A 13782-nucleotide genomic window follows, 5' to 3' on the forward strand; every position below is an offset into this window, starting at 1 on the left:
TGTGTGCCACAGCAAATCTGTTAACTGCAGACAAGGCAGGGGTCGCGCCAAGACTCTGTACTGTGGCATCTGCCTGACAGGCTTGAGGTAGTGGCAGCAGTGGCCCTTTTCCCTTTTCTTCTGTTGAACCAAGTGTCATCAGAGCAAGCACTCCTGGGAGAAACGCCTTCATTAGTAAATTGTGTGTGTGTGTGTGTGTGTGTGTGTGTGTATGTGGCTTGTCTTGATTTGCACAGATCATTTTTACACTAAAGTGATCCTTCTTTAAATGAATTCAACTTATATCCTCCATAAATTTTTCAAGCTGGACATTACCAAATGCCCTGCACGCTGAATCCAGTTTGTGTTTGGTTTGGTTTATGTCACGTTTAGGGAAGCATTTGATAATTTTACACGAAGTGGAACTTTCTTTCAATGCACTAAGCTCATATCCTCTATGAACTTTTAAGCTGGATGTCACGAAACGGCACCCAGCAAACTGAACCTGGTGGCCAGACGTGCTTTGCTTGCTTTAAGTGTTTCAAGAACCATTTGAATTAGTTTTCATCATTTAGAAATGTAGAGATTTCACAAAAAATCTGGATTCTTGGCTTCTCTTGAAAAGTAGTTGGAATTGGCAACACGAGACCCACATTCCCGCCTGGCAACAATGGATTCAGACAAAGTCGTAGCACCCCACCAAGCTGGGCTTATGCTCTCTGGTTTACGCCATGCCCACCACTTCCTAGTACCGTACAGTAAATGCCCCAGGCAGGGCCACTCATCTCGTTGCCTGTTGGCCTCCGTGGGCATTTGAGTCTGTGACCCCTGCTTTAATCCAAACATAAGGAGCTTCCCACCACGCATGCGGGGATAGGAAGATGAGGAAGCCTGTCAGTGTGTGGTGGGTGAAGCCACTTTCAGGTCTATTCAGTGTGCTCTTACAAAGGAATGCCTGCTGTCGCTGTATTTTCAGTGCTCTGACTTAAAACCCACCGAGTATAAAGAAGAGAGCACTGGTTTGGGGGCACAGTCTAGAAGGGCCTGGTCCACAGGTCATGGGCTGTGGACCTCGGGCAAGTCGCTTACCTTCTCTCAACCTCAGCTCCCTCCTCCATCAGGTTGGGGACATAACACCAAACACATAGGGCTTTGAGGGGCCAGTGCCACGAGGGAGACCCAAGACCCGGTGCCCTGCCTGCTGGGCTCACGTGCAAATGTTGGCTAGGAACCAGGGCCGGTTCCCCCAGCAGCGGGGTAGAGGGTTGCAGCTGGAGTAGTTGCTGGGAGACATGGGATTATTTTTCGGGTCCAAGAAAGAGGCAAAGGAAGATGTTTTCTGGCAAAAGCAGAAAGATAACACGATTTCGAATAAATTCGGAAGGTTAGGGATGCAGTAGAAGACACAGGATGAACTTGGGCTCTGGAGCCAGACACTGTGGGTTCCCATCTGGCTGCCACTTCCTAGCTGTGTGACCTGGGTCAGGTGGTCTCCATGCCTCTGTTTCCTCTTCTGTAAGATGGGGAGCAAAGGACACGGACACGCCGCGCCGAGGGGCCTGGCCCAGGTTGGGCCCTGGAAGCAGGCGTCTGGTGGTCCCGTTCGCTCGTGCGGTGTGCCGAGTGAATGCACGGAAGGCAGTTGGAGACTGAGCTGAGAACACGTGCCGAAAAGAAGAGCGTAGAGTTGGTGAGGAAACATCCCAGGACTGAGCCTTAGGAGCTTGACCTGCTTTAAGCACTTGTTCTAAAGTTTTGTCCTTAAGTTTAACTTAAGTTCGACTATGTCTAATGTTCCTCGAGAGAAAAATATGAAGATTACAAGAAGTCTGTAACTCCAGATCCGGGTTGATTTGAGGGGAAGCTGTTCTGAACCTCTGGGCAGTCACATACGTGCGCACACACACACGCACACGCACACACACACACATACTTGCTCTGTGGACATACGGCTGTGCTTTCCCACCCACTTGCTGTGTGATGATCTCGGGCAAGCTATTTAGTCACGTAGGTCTTCAGTTTCCTCTTATGTGCTGTGCAGAACAGGATGGCAGTCCCCCATGGCTGTTCGGTTAGAAACTATAGATGCGATACTTTGGGCCATCTTAGTAATACAGACCTTCCTCTGAGCAGTGATCCCAGGTCTCACGGGCTCATGTAGGGGGAGGCAGGGCAAGAAAAGTGCCGGGGGTGGAGCCAGAGGGCCCTCATCAGGGCAGCGCTGCAAGGGAGCATCTCTGTGCACATGCAGGCTGGGGAGAGGTGGGGAAAGTTAGCACAGGCCAGGCGTCCAAGTTCATGGATATGGGCAACGGACGGAGAGCGGAGTGGGGGGCATGGAAGGCAGGGGGCGAGGAGCGGCCATGGGAACTGGTACCTCCGGAACAGCCAGGTGGGTGAGTTGCACCCACGGCAGAGATAGATTTTTGGAGCCAGAGCTTTGGACAACTCGGGACCCGAAGACCCCGCCTACCAAAGCCTTCCTCCTGTCTGGCCGCCAGGGATGCCAGTCACCTGATGGGGAGGGCGCATCCCTCAGCTCCCTGGGTGTCGTCCAGACGCCAGGTGGCCCAGGTGCTTTGCACAGGCCTTGCCGAGGCGCCAGCGCAGCCTTATCTCGATGGCCACGCGGGGCTCCGGCCACACTCCGCTCAGGCCCGCGCTCGGCGGCCAAGCTGTGCTTAGGACTTGGAGCTTGCAGGTCTCTGTGGCCTGAATCAAGGGGAAACCAAACGGCCATGGCTTAGAATCTCGACGACGTACGGGCCTCTACGTCTCTGAGCCAAAGAGGCAGCAGGATGACGGAGGGCGTTCTGTGCCTTTCTCTGCGAGCCGCACCCCTGGACGGGAGTTGGGGTTTTATGGACTAGCACCTCACCCTGTAAAGGCTCCGTCACTGGGGCAGACAGTTCCAGGTTCAGAAAGGCTGCCTTGGGAGCTGCACTCCCTCCACCAGGATTTCACATTTGCTTCCTTTGTTTTGGCTCTAAGGATTTACCCACGGCTATGTTTAGAAAGATGTTTTTAGCTGATGGGATGAAAGGAGGCCAACAGCGGACAAAGACTGTTTTCTCATTTAGAGAGCAGAGGCCACTCAGTAACATCGTGAATGCCTTTTCCCTCACGCCATCCCCAATCCGGAGGTACCCTAGACCCCAGACAGGCAGTCACTGGCTTGTTGGAAAAAGGGGTTCCTATGTGTGCCCAGCTGGGAGGTGCTGCCCCACCTCACCACTGCTAGACACGCACTGGTACCTCCATCCTCAGAGAACAGCTTCCCTCATCCCCACCTCCTCCTGGGGCGGCCCACCTTTGGTCTTTCCCTTTCTTCACCACCAACTTTTGGAAGGAGTGATCTGAACTTAAGATTTCTGCCAGCATCTATTACCCAACAAAAATGTGGGCTTCGCAACTTTTGTTCCCCTGAGCCCTGGTGACGGCTCTCAGTAATGTAACTCCACACACTAGCGCTCAGCTCCTGCCCTGCAAGCCCACTGCCCCCTGCTCCCTCCTCATCCGACTCTTACCCTTTCCCATGGTGACAGTGATCGCCGTCAACTAGCGAGCTTAAAAGGATAGAGTCGTAGCAACCTGTGTTCTAATCCTGCCAGTGTGAACTTGACTGATGGATACTTTCTGAGCTTCAGTGTCCTCCTGTGTAAAGTGAGGGTGATGATAGAACCCATCTCAAAGGCTTTGGGGGAAGCTGAAAGCAGATAATGCATGTGACATACTTAGCAATGATATTAGATAGTACTGTCACTGTGCCTCTTTCCCTGTGTTCTGTGTAAACCTCACTGGTTCCGTGAGATAGTGGGTAGGTATCCCTCCCAGCACACAGAGTCAACCCAATAATTAAATGACCTTGGCAAACACTGAGCATGTGTCTTTCCTCCCCATTTTAGGGATTCACCGTGCATGCTGGCATTGTCAGGCTTGCAGTGAAAATGCATTTAATGCCAGTGATCCTAGCAATGTCAAAACTCATTTCACCGCAGAGCCCTTTATTCACACAACCTTTGCCTTTCACAGAGTTAGTGTTCCACAGAGCAGAGCCTGGGAAATGCCTTTCCTGATACTGACACTGTTGACGGTGTCCTTCTTGAAACTGGGGGGGTTTGCACCAAAGCTCCGGGATGCTGGCAGATGGGGGGCAAAGGCTGCCTTCAAAGGAAGGGGCTACTGCACATTATCTGCGGGGTGGACAGCTGTGGGTGTAAGATGGGCTCACGCTACATCTTACTGTGTGTTTCTGAGCTCTGAGGCAGGGCACGGGGGTCACCTAAGTGTTCCTTCCTGGAAGACAATGAATCCATTCCAGTTCTCTTGAGAAAGGTAAAAAAGACTCCGGTACGGATTCTGTCTGTTTTCTCCTCTTTTCCTTTTTTACGGCAGAGTGGATGGGAGAAGTAAACATGTCCTGTCTTTCTTTCTCACCTCATTCCCTGCTCCAGATGTGTTACCTCCAGTAGCAGGCCAGGATGTCCTCCAGTAGCAACCGGGATGTCCTCAACAGGCTGCCACATTGACTATGCAGGGGGCGCCCTACATGGATTGCAGCCAGTCCTCAAGCCCTCCAGCCTCAGGGAGACACCTTCCCTTTGGCTTTCCACTAAAGAGGACTGGAGCTCCTTTACCTCTTTGGTGGGAAACTCAGTGCCCTCTGTCCCAGTCTCAGAGCTTTGGGGATTGTGGGCGAGGCTTCTGTTTTCCCTGGTTTCCCCTTTTTCCAGTTTCTTGAATTCGGTCTCACTCATTTCTTGCTTCATGAGATGCTCTCATCTCTCCTTCCCTCCTGAGCCCAAATGAGGAACCCAGACTCCTGGGCTTGTTTCCCCACAAAGTTTCACTGGCCAGGGCTTCCGCTGGCAGAGTGGGAAAGAGATGGGAAGGAGGTAGGGGTGCATCATAGGTCAGCACAGAAATCAACTGGAAATGGAGAAACAGGTCCCTCTTCTTAAACCCTCTCCTCCCCTCCCCTCCACCTGGCTGTGGGGGTCCTTCCTTCTCCTCCCCCACTGCTCCTGGGCCGCCTTAAAAACTCATTCTAGGGACTTCCCTGGCAGTCCAGTGACTAGGACTCTGCGCACGAGTTAGATCCCTGGTTGGGGAACTAAGATCCCACATGCCACACAGCGGGGCAAAACAACAACAAAAAACACATTCTTCTCCTTATTAGGCAGAGTGATTGGGTTCTCCGTTTCCTTTCCCAGCTTCTATTTGCATATTCAGAAACTCATTAACACACCCTGCAAAGCAAATTACCACCTACTCCAAGGCTCTTTTCTTTAGCAGCTCAAGAAAAAAAAAGAAAAGAAAAATAGAAAAGAAAAGTAAACAGCAGAAGCTCAGAAATTACAGTCTTTCTTTTAATAGGATCCTATTTGTAGCCAGGTTTTTCACTAAGATGAATTATATCATACCCACCCTAGAAGGCAGAATCAGACATACAGTTCATTTCTGTGTGTATTTGTTTTTAACAGTAATTTCTTGTTCGTACTGTGTACAGGTTTCAGGGGGAAGTCATCACTTGGGGTGACTCTATGCCCTGATTTGCAAAGAACAGTTCCATTTTACGCCTGCTATCCCAGATTAATGACTAACGGTACCCCCTTTCCCTCTCGATAATGTCCTGGTTCAGACAATAAACTAAATGGTCACCCTAATTGAAGCAGTTCCTGAGAGCTGGGGAGTTTCATCCTTCACAATGTCATGCCTAGACTCCACCTAACAACAGCTGAAGACTTAAAACAGCTCTCAGGAATCGTTTTCATGATTGTCAGTCATAAGGGAATATGTCCAGAAGGACAAAGGGAAAATACAGTTTGTGCAAGAGAATGGCAGGGAGCTTACACACTGCTTCTGGATAGCATGCATGGGGATACAGTGGGCACCCGTAAGTCCATACGTATGTGTCTGTTCATCCAGCTACTTACTATCTGCCTATCTGTCTGTCATCCCTGTCTGTCCATCTCAAGCTATGTCACAGTTTAAGTATCTAATTCTGGGAAATGTTCTAAGGAAGAACAATCGTACAGTGTCAGAGCTGGAAGGGATTTCAGAAGTCCCCCTAAGGACACTCAGGCAAATGACAGCACAAGTTTGTGATGAACTTGAACTTGTGTCTTCTACTCCCAGCCCAGGGCTTTCTTCGACCTTATCATGCTTCTCTCTGGACTCTATATGCCACCTCACCCCACTACTAATGAGAAGCAAGAAATGCAACACAAGATGGGAGGTTTCTTTTCTGGTGCTGTTGAGAATTGATTAGGACACAGGTTTTGGATCAGACAGATGGAGAAGCAAGTTTCAATCCGTCCTTGCAAGAGAAGTGACTCGGGCAGCTTTCTAAGTCTCGGTGCTATCAGTAGAAAGGGAATAGTAGTTTCGATAAGGATTAAATGAGATAATATATGTAAAACATTTCACAGTAAACAGTAGTTATTTTTATTCCTTTCCGAAAGGCTTTTTCTCTCCAGAGCACACCTCAAGGGGCCTGGAGGGAATTTCTTATTCAGGCATTTGTTAGAATAAGAATGTACCCAATTCATTATTCACTTGCATTCAAAGAGGACACCCAAAGTGTGATCCAGACGGTGGGCACCTGGGTGCCTAGGATTTAAAAGGAGCTACGGGCCCGGGTCTGAACACTGTTCCATGTCCCTCCTCTGGGCCTGAGTGTCCTCCTCTGTAACGCGAAGGCATTGAACTTGCTCTCGATGTCCCTGCCAGCACGAGCAGCCCACGTTTTTCTTGCCTGTTCCTCCCATGCTTGTCTTTCCAGGCGATTTGCAACAAACTTTCCTAGCTCACTAGGAGGAAAGGAAGCAGTCCCATTGCATGACCTTGGTATTGACTAAAATGCTTATTGGTGCACTGAGTAGCATTCAAGATCACGCCCTTGCCTATTACCAAAGATTAAGGAGGCGACCCTTGTTTGAGAAAACAAAGAGCTTGCCTGGAATAGGGCAGTTGTGCCCGTGCTCCGTCCTCATGGGTGAATGGACACAGTCAGAAAACTGGGATTCCAGGGGGCTTCCCTGGTGGCGCAGTGGTTGAGAGTCCGCCTGCCGATGCAGGGGACGCGGCTTCGTGCCCCGGTCCGGGAGGATCCCACATGCCGCGGAGCGGCTGGGCCCGTGAGCCATGGCCGCTGAGCCTGCGCGTCCGGAGCCTGTGCTCCGCAACGGGAGAGGCCACAGCAGTGAGAGGCCCGCGTACTGCAAAAAAAAAACAAAAACAAAAAAAAGAAAACTGGGGTTCCAACCCTGGCTTTGCACATGTGGGTTTTGTGACCTTGGGCAAATCACTCAACCTTTCTGAGTCTCACTTTCCTCATCTCTGAAAAAAATTAGTACAGGATTATGTAAGATTTCAGCAAGATTAAAAGATCTAAGAGCCCCGGCCAGCGCTGGGCATAAAGGGTCCTAGTTCTGGATGCTTCTAGAACATGTCTGCCTGGGAGTTGGGGAGTAGGTAAGATTTGCCATAGAAAAGGCTCTGGAGGGAATTGGGGTGTTTACCTCGATTAGTGCTTCTCAGGGACAATTTTTTCACCTCCCTTCCCCAATGGAATACTTGGCAATGAATGCCTGGAGACGTTTTTGGTTGTCACAGCTGGGAAGGTCCTGCTGGCATCTAGTGGGTAGGGGACGAGGGATGTTGCTAAACTTCCTACGATGTACAGGACGCCCCTCGAAATGGTAACAGTGCCGACAAGGGAGTGGTTTGGGGATGATGTGTGAATTTCTCAGGGCCTGGTGCAGCAGTGGGTACTTACTAGGTGTGGGTAGAATGGTGTCATAGGGGAGCAGCAGCTTCCCTGGTTGGGGGACATCACTGGGCAGTCAGGACCCCGGGGGTGGGCATGAGGATGGAAGATCTCAGATGGTGTTTCTCACCATCCTCATGCCCCGCTGTGGACAGGGCACCTTGGGCGGTAGCGTGCATCTCACCTACGGGGTGTTCAAGTGAAGCACGATGCCCGTTTGTCAGGGTTGCTCGTGAACAGAGCCCTGCTTGAGAAAGGGAGCTAGGGCTCAGGCCAGAGGCCCTCTACCCACCTTCTCGTTCTCAGATTGATGAGTTCATAGACATTCAGACCCAGAAGGGGCCTCGGAGATCCTGGACTTGGACTCCTCCATTGTGTGGTGGGGAAAGTGTGTTGGCGAGAGGTTGGCAGACTTGTCTGAGAGCCTGTGATGCTTGTGGGCACAGCTAAGACCGTACTCCGCGTCTCTCCATGCCTTCAAGTGGTTTCTCCACTTGGCCCACTGACTGTGATTCCAAGAAGAATATTGAAGAGCTGGAGTTTGCAGCATTTTCTGGTTTTCTGCAAGTGTGGCTTGTTGTGGTTGCAGGCTTCAAAGCTGGCTTGCCTCCACGGGAGAGGGCACAGTGAGGAACCAGCCTTACTAAGAAGCCCCCCTGGCCTGGCTCAGACGGAGCTCTCCCTACCCCCCTTTCTGGTGGGACCTCCACATGAAGTCCTCGTGAGCAGTGTACTCGCCGTGTCCTCACCAGATTAGGCTCCCAAGGCCTCGTCCCCGGTCTCCAGTCGGGCCCACCCCTAGCAGTTTGTTCTTCTCCCCACCCCATGAAGGCTCAGCTGCAACACCTCCAGCTGGAAAGGACTTCAAAGTCACGGCTCTGTCGTACCCATGTCAGGTCCACCTCCAAACCCCCAGATCCCCTCTCAGAGCCCGGTGCCTGGCTTAGGTTGTTTGATGTTTGTTGAGTGGCTGAATGAGCACATGAGTAATGGCGCTGGGCGAACTGTCGCTCTGTCTTGCCCCCTGCAGGTCAAGGACGTTGTGGGCTATAATTCTTTGGGCCACTGCTTCTTCACGGAAGATGGGCCAGAGGAACGCAACACCTTTGAGCACTGCCTCGGCCTCCTTGTCAAGTCTGGAACCCTCCTCCCCTCCGACCGTGACAGCAAGATGTGCAAGATGATCACAGAAGACTCCTACCCGGGGTACATCCCCAAGCCCAGGCAGGACTGCAAGTAAGCACCTCCCTTTCCCTGCCCTGCCCCGCGCTGGGCCCGTGTGCACGTGCTCACACGACTTCCCAGCCCTGTGTCTGACTTCTCACTCTTGGGTTCCCGAGCGGCTTAGACCTCACAGCCCTTGACCACCCAAGGCTCTCAGCTGCTCAGACAGAGGGCAGGAGTGTGTTTTCGACTTCTCCCTGCTCAGCGTGCCTCACAGCCATCGTTTTTGGCCAAAGAGAACCACTGTTCTCATCCTCGGGCTTTCCCTGAGGCCACACGGTGCTCCTTTGAGGAGAGGAAGCGGGCTGCCACCTCGGAGCCCACAGCGTGTACACGTGGGCACCAGCTGCACTGGTCTGTTTCTTGACATGAGAGAGTCAGAGACAGAGAGAGAGAGAGAGAGAGAGCAAGAGAGGGAGAGCTTCCCGTCCAGTCAACCTTCTGAGTCCAGGGCCTCTCCCTCAGAGACAGCCATTTTTCTAGGTTCTCCTGACTTATATTTCTTCTAGGGTCCATCTCAGATAACCCACAAACGTGCTTATACCTTCAAGAGCCATGCCCCGTTCAAATTCTGAACGTGTTAAAGGCATAAATGCACCCCAGTTTAATGAGAAAACTGGGTTTCAGATGAGCAAATCAAGGGCATCTCAAATCACTGATAAGAGGCTCATCAAAGCAACGTTAGAGTCCCCGACATGGGCCACCCCTCCGCCCCAGGCAGCAAGGTGGGAGCCAGTAGCCCTCTGTCTGACGCCATTCAATCTCTGCCCCCCACCCACAGTGCTGTGTCCACCTTCTGGATGGCCAATCCCAACAACAACCTCATAAACTGTGCTGCTGCGGGATCCGAGGTGAGCAGAAACATCCCTTTTTTGGGTGGGGCTGGGGGAGAGGAGACGGCCGGGGCCAACCCTGAAAGATGTGTGCCCTGAGACCCCAGTCTAGGTATCCATGCAGTCAGGCTTAGCGTGAAGAGGGGAGAGCCAGCTTGGGAGGCAGATGGACTCTGGCCTTTCGTCACACTGGTGATCATAGCTAATGAGTAATATCAGTAGCATTACTGATTACTTCGTCACACTGGTGATCATAGCTAATGAGTAATCAGTAGCCTTATTAGATGCCTGGCACATCCGTGTTCTAAGCTCAAATTTTTAAATTATATTTTTCACACTTTATTTTTTGTGTGTGGTGTGTGCACAAGCTCATTTATTTATTTATTTTTGGCCATGCCACGCAGCATGCGGGATCTTAGTTCCCCATCCAGGGATTGAACCTGTGCCCCTGCTTTGAGAGCATGGAGTCTTAACCCCTGGACTTCCAGGGATGTCCCATAAGCTCCAATAATTTAATTCTTGTGTCAACCCTATGAGGTTTGTACTATGGTGGGGAGGAAAGTTAGGCAGGGACATGCACAGGATACAAACGGTATTCTGTCTACACAGCCCTGCCCTTACCTACCCCTTCATGCTGCTTACCTTCCTGGGGAGCAGGTCAGGTGCCGTCTCTGGGCCTCAGCTTCCATATCTGCAGAATGAAAGGGTAAAGCCAAGGACACTCAGGCAATCCTCCCATTATGTGTCAGGAGGGGGAGATTAACCCCGGCAGTGACTCTGAAATCCAGCCATTTGGCGCCCATGGCTGATACAGTAGGACCACAGATACAGTAGGACCACAGAAGGGTTTTAACAGTCAGGATGGACGCCCACCCCCCAAAATATATTCGCTTCAAACTTCTCGCTGTTTCCCGCGGGTGTGTCTGGGAATGGGCATTGGGGCCATTTGGGTTATAGCGCTAGGCCCACCCCTAGTTTGGGCCATCCAGTCACCCCAACAAGAAGCTCCCTGGTGCTGAATTCTGTGGCTTTCCCCCCATGTCCTCCTCCACCAGGAAACTGGATTTTGGTTCATTTTTCACCACGTACCGACGGGCCCCTCGGCCGGAATGTACTCCCCAGGTTATTCAGAGCACATCCCACTGGGAAAGTTCCTTAACAACCGAGCACACTCCAACTACCGGGTAAGTCCTTCCGGGCCTCCCCGCCCACCCACTGGTCCTTCTTCCCAGGCCTGCGCATGGTTAGAGCCGGAAGAGCCACAGCTCCTCCTGGCAGCCCCGGAGCTGGGCCCCTGAGTTCGATTTCGCAGTTCACTTGGTGGGGATGGGAGCAAGGGTGACTCCGAAAAGCCAGGCCTGATCTGTGAGCTAGGGAAGGTCAGGACCTGGTTCTGCAGGAAGATGAAGGTAGCATTAGCATCCTCTCCTCTGGTCGCTTTTTTTTTCTGGGAAGCGGGTCCTCCATCCATGCATTGCTAGGGAGGCAGGTGGAAAACAGACATTTCTGTCATCTTCGTTTGCTCATCAGTAGTTCTGTGTGTCCAGCACCAAGCGAGGTGCTGGGGAAAGGGACTGGGCTCTCAGGTGTGTCAAGGGCCCCCAGTTGAGGACAGCATCCAGACAGACCAGAGTCATGGGCACGTGGGAATGGAGCTGGGAAGCAAGGCTGAGACCAGAAATGCCGTGCTGGGGACAGAGGTGGTCTTGGGGACGCAGGGGCAGTGTGCAGGTAGAGGCCCGAATGTCAAGGCTGTTCTTCTGGGCTGCTCCCTAGTGGTACAGATGAAGAAACAGAGGGTCCTAGAGGAGAATGGATGCATTCAGGGTCGAAACCAAAGAGACTCAACTAGGGAGAAGCCCATGAAGATGAGAAGTAATCTCAGAATAGACCTGTGTATATAGCTAGGAGGTGGGGTGGGCCTGGGAGAGCCGTCTCCATACGGAGCAGGTGCAGAGGCTCTGGGGGCTGTGGGAAGCAGGGGGCGGTACTCCTTGTCGAGATCCCTTCGTTGAGAAGCCTTTCTATGAGCCGCAGGTAGGCCACGCAGTACCCGGATGTTTGGAGAGGTTGGAAAGGGGAGGAACACGTGAGGGAGGATGGTTTCCAACAGGGAACTAGGCAAGGACTCCTGGCCACAGATGGAGGGAGGGGCCCTCGGGGGTGGCAGGGTGGGAAAGGAGCAAAGAGGATCCTCGAGCCGGATGGATTCCGCTGCCTGGATTCCGGATGGGTTCCGAGCCAAGGAGGAGCCCCGCGCGTGGTGTTCACACCTGGTGAGCCCTGACTCCGTGCCACCGTGAGAGGGTCCTGCTCCCAGACTCTTCACGTGGCTTCTCTTATTTGGTCCTCACAGCAGGAACTCAGTGTTATCATCCCATCTTACACAGACTGCAACTGAGGCCCGAGATTTACCCAAGGTCCTAGCTCATGAGAGAACAACCGGGAATCAAGTCCCACTTCTCTTGACTCCCATCACCACTGCTTAATTAGAAGTCAGTTGAAGATCACAATAGCCAGTGTCCTCCAGTTCTGTAAAGAAGAGATAGGGAGGCCAAGGGAATCCAGCCCTGAAGGTGGACTGAACGGGGCCTCACTGGGCAGCCTCACTCCCACTCACCCATGGCTGACAAAGTGGACACCTTTGGAGCCAAATAAGAAAGCGAGGTTCTTTCCTTGGGTCAGGCGACAGCCAAGACAAGACTGGGGAAGGCTCCCAGACCCCTGCCCCAAGGTAAAGACGGGACTTAAGTTCGGCATCTTCTTTGCATCGCTGCAGACACATTTCCCAAGAAATCATATCTGTCATCCTCAATTTGGGGCCTGGGCTTATAACTGCCCAATGCAGTGTGAGTTTGGGGCATAGACTTCGCTGTGTGGCCTTGGACAAGATACTTAACCCCTCTAAACCTCAGGGTCCTCATCTGCACCTCCAAGAGGACACCTTATTCCAGATTTGACTTGAGCAATGCAGAGCAATGCAGGTTCTTCACCTCCCTCGTTGCAGACCCCCTACTTCTATTAATGCGTCCTGAGAGTGAAGCTGGTTTCACTGGAGCATTCAAGAGTACGCAGTGAGGCTGGGTGTGAGAAGATGCCTGCAATCTGCTGTCCGAGCTCATGTGTCCCTGAATGTCCCCTCTCCCCAGGCTGGCATGATCATAGACAACGGGGTCAAAACTACCCAGGCCTCTGCCAAGGACAAGCGGCCCTTCCTCTCCATTATCTCCGCCAGGTAATTCTATGGGCACGTTCTATGTGCTGCACATGGAGCTCGTTGCTGGGGGTACCATGGTGAACATCGAGCAGGGCCAAATCTGAGTCAGGGCTGAGGCTTCACCAGCTGAAGGGAAAAAAATTCCGAGAGGTTTCTAAAATAATCAGCAAAATCCAATACCTGCTTTTTGATAAGTTGACAGGACTGGCCAGGGCCCCAGCAGGTTGGACCAGGATAAAAAGGTGAAGAGAAAAGAAGGGAGGAATTTCGCTATCAATTTAATAGGAACATTCAGGTTGTACCTATAGGTACATCTGGAGCTCAGCCCAAGGCCAGGAGCTGCTTTTAAGAGATGCTGTCAAAACCTCAAGGTAGCTAGGAAAATCAGTACCCTTTAAGGAGACCAAGTGCTTGGTCTCTGTCAAAAGTGGGTAACACCAATGGCATGATCATGTCCATGGAAGACATGACATGGAAGACATCAGGAGCACCCAGGCTCAGTGCTCCATTTGGTGGCTAAGATGTAGAAGCCCAGGAAAGGCACCAGGTCAAGGTTACCCCCAGGGGAGTAGAGAGCTGGGCACCTCAGACTCCCCTTCCCGGCCACAGGGCTGCATTACATGCCAGGCTTGGGACTGGCTGTCTGAACTTCCTTCTGTGGTTTGACCCCTCCTTGGGGCGGCGGGGTTCCCCAGTGGTGATGATAACAAGAGCAGTGACATGTCTGTAGGATGCATGGGGCTGGACCCTGGGGAAAA

The 13782-nt window shown here is 52.1% G+C and overlaps 1 protein-coding gene across 8 annotated transcripts in view; it reads left to right on the forward strand.

Annotated features, from left to right (window-relative positions):
* Positions 1-13782, forward strand: part of CEMIP (cell migration inducing hyaluronidase 1) — a 162791-nt gene that overhangs the window by 122524 nt on the left and 26485 nt on the right. For all 8 annotated transcript variants that reach the window (XM_049704969.1, XM_049704976.1, XM_049704982.1 and 5 more), the window contains 4 exons: positions 8781-8986; positions 9756-9825; positions 10863-10991; positions 12957-13042. In XM_049704969.1, the coding sequence (XP_049560926.1) occupies positions 8781-8986; positions 9756-9825; positions 10863-10991; positions 12957-13042 (491 nt within the window). The remainder of the gene's footprint in view (positions 1-8780; positions 8987-9755; positions 9826-10862; positions 10992-12956; positions 13043-13782) is intronic.

This window comes from Orcinus orca, chromosome 2, assembly GCF_937001465.1.
Source record: "Orcinus orca chromosome 2, mOrcOrc1.1, whole genome shotgun sequence".
In the NCBI taxonomy this organism is placed as follows: Eukaryota; Metazoa; Chordata; class Mammalia; order Artiodactyla; family Delphinidae; genus Orcinus; species Orcinus orca.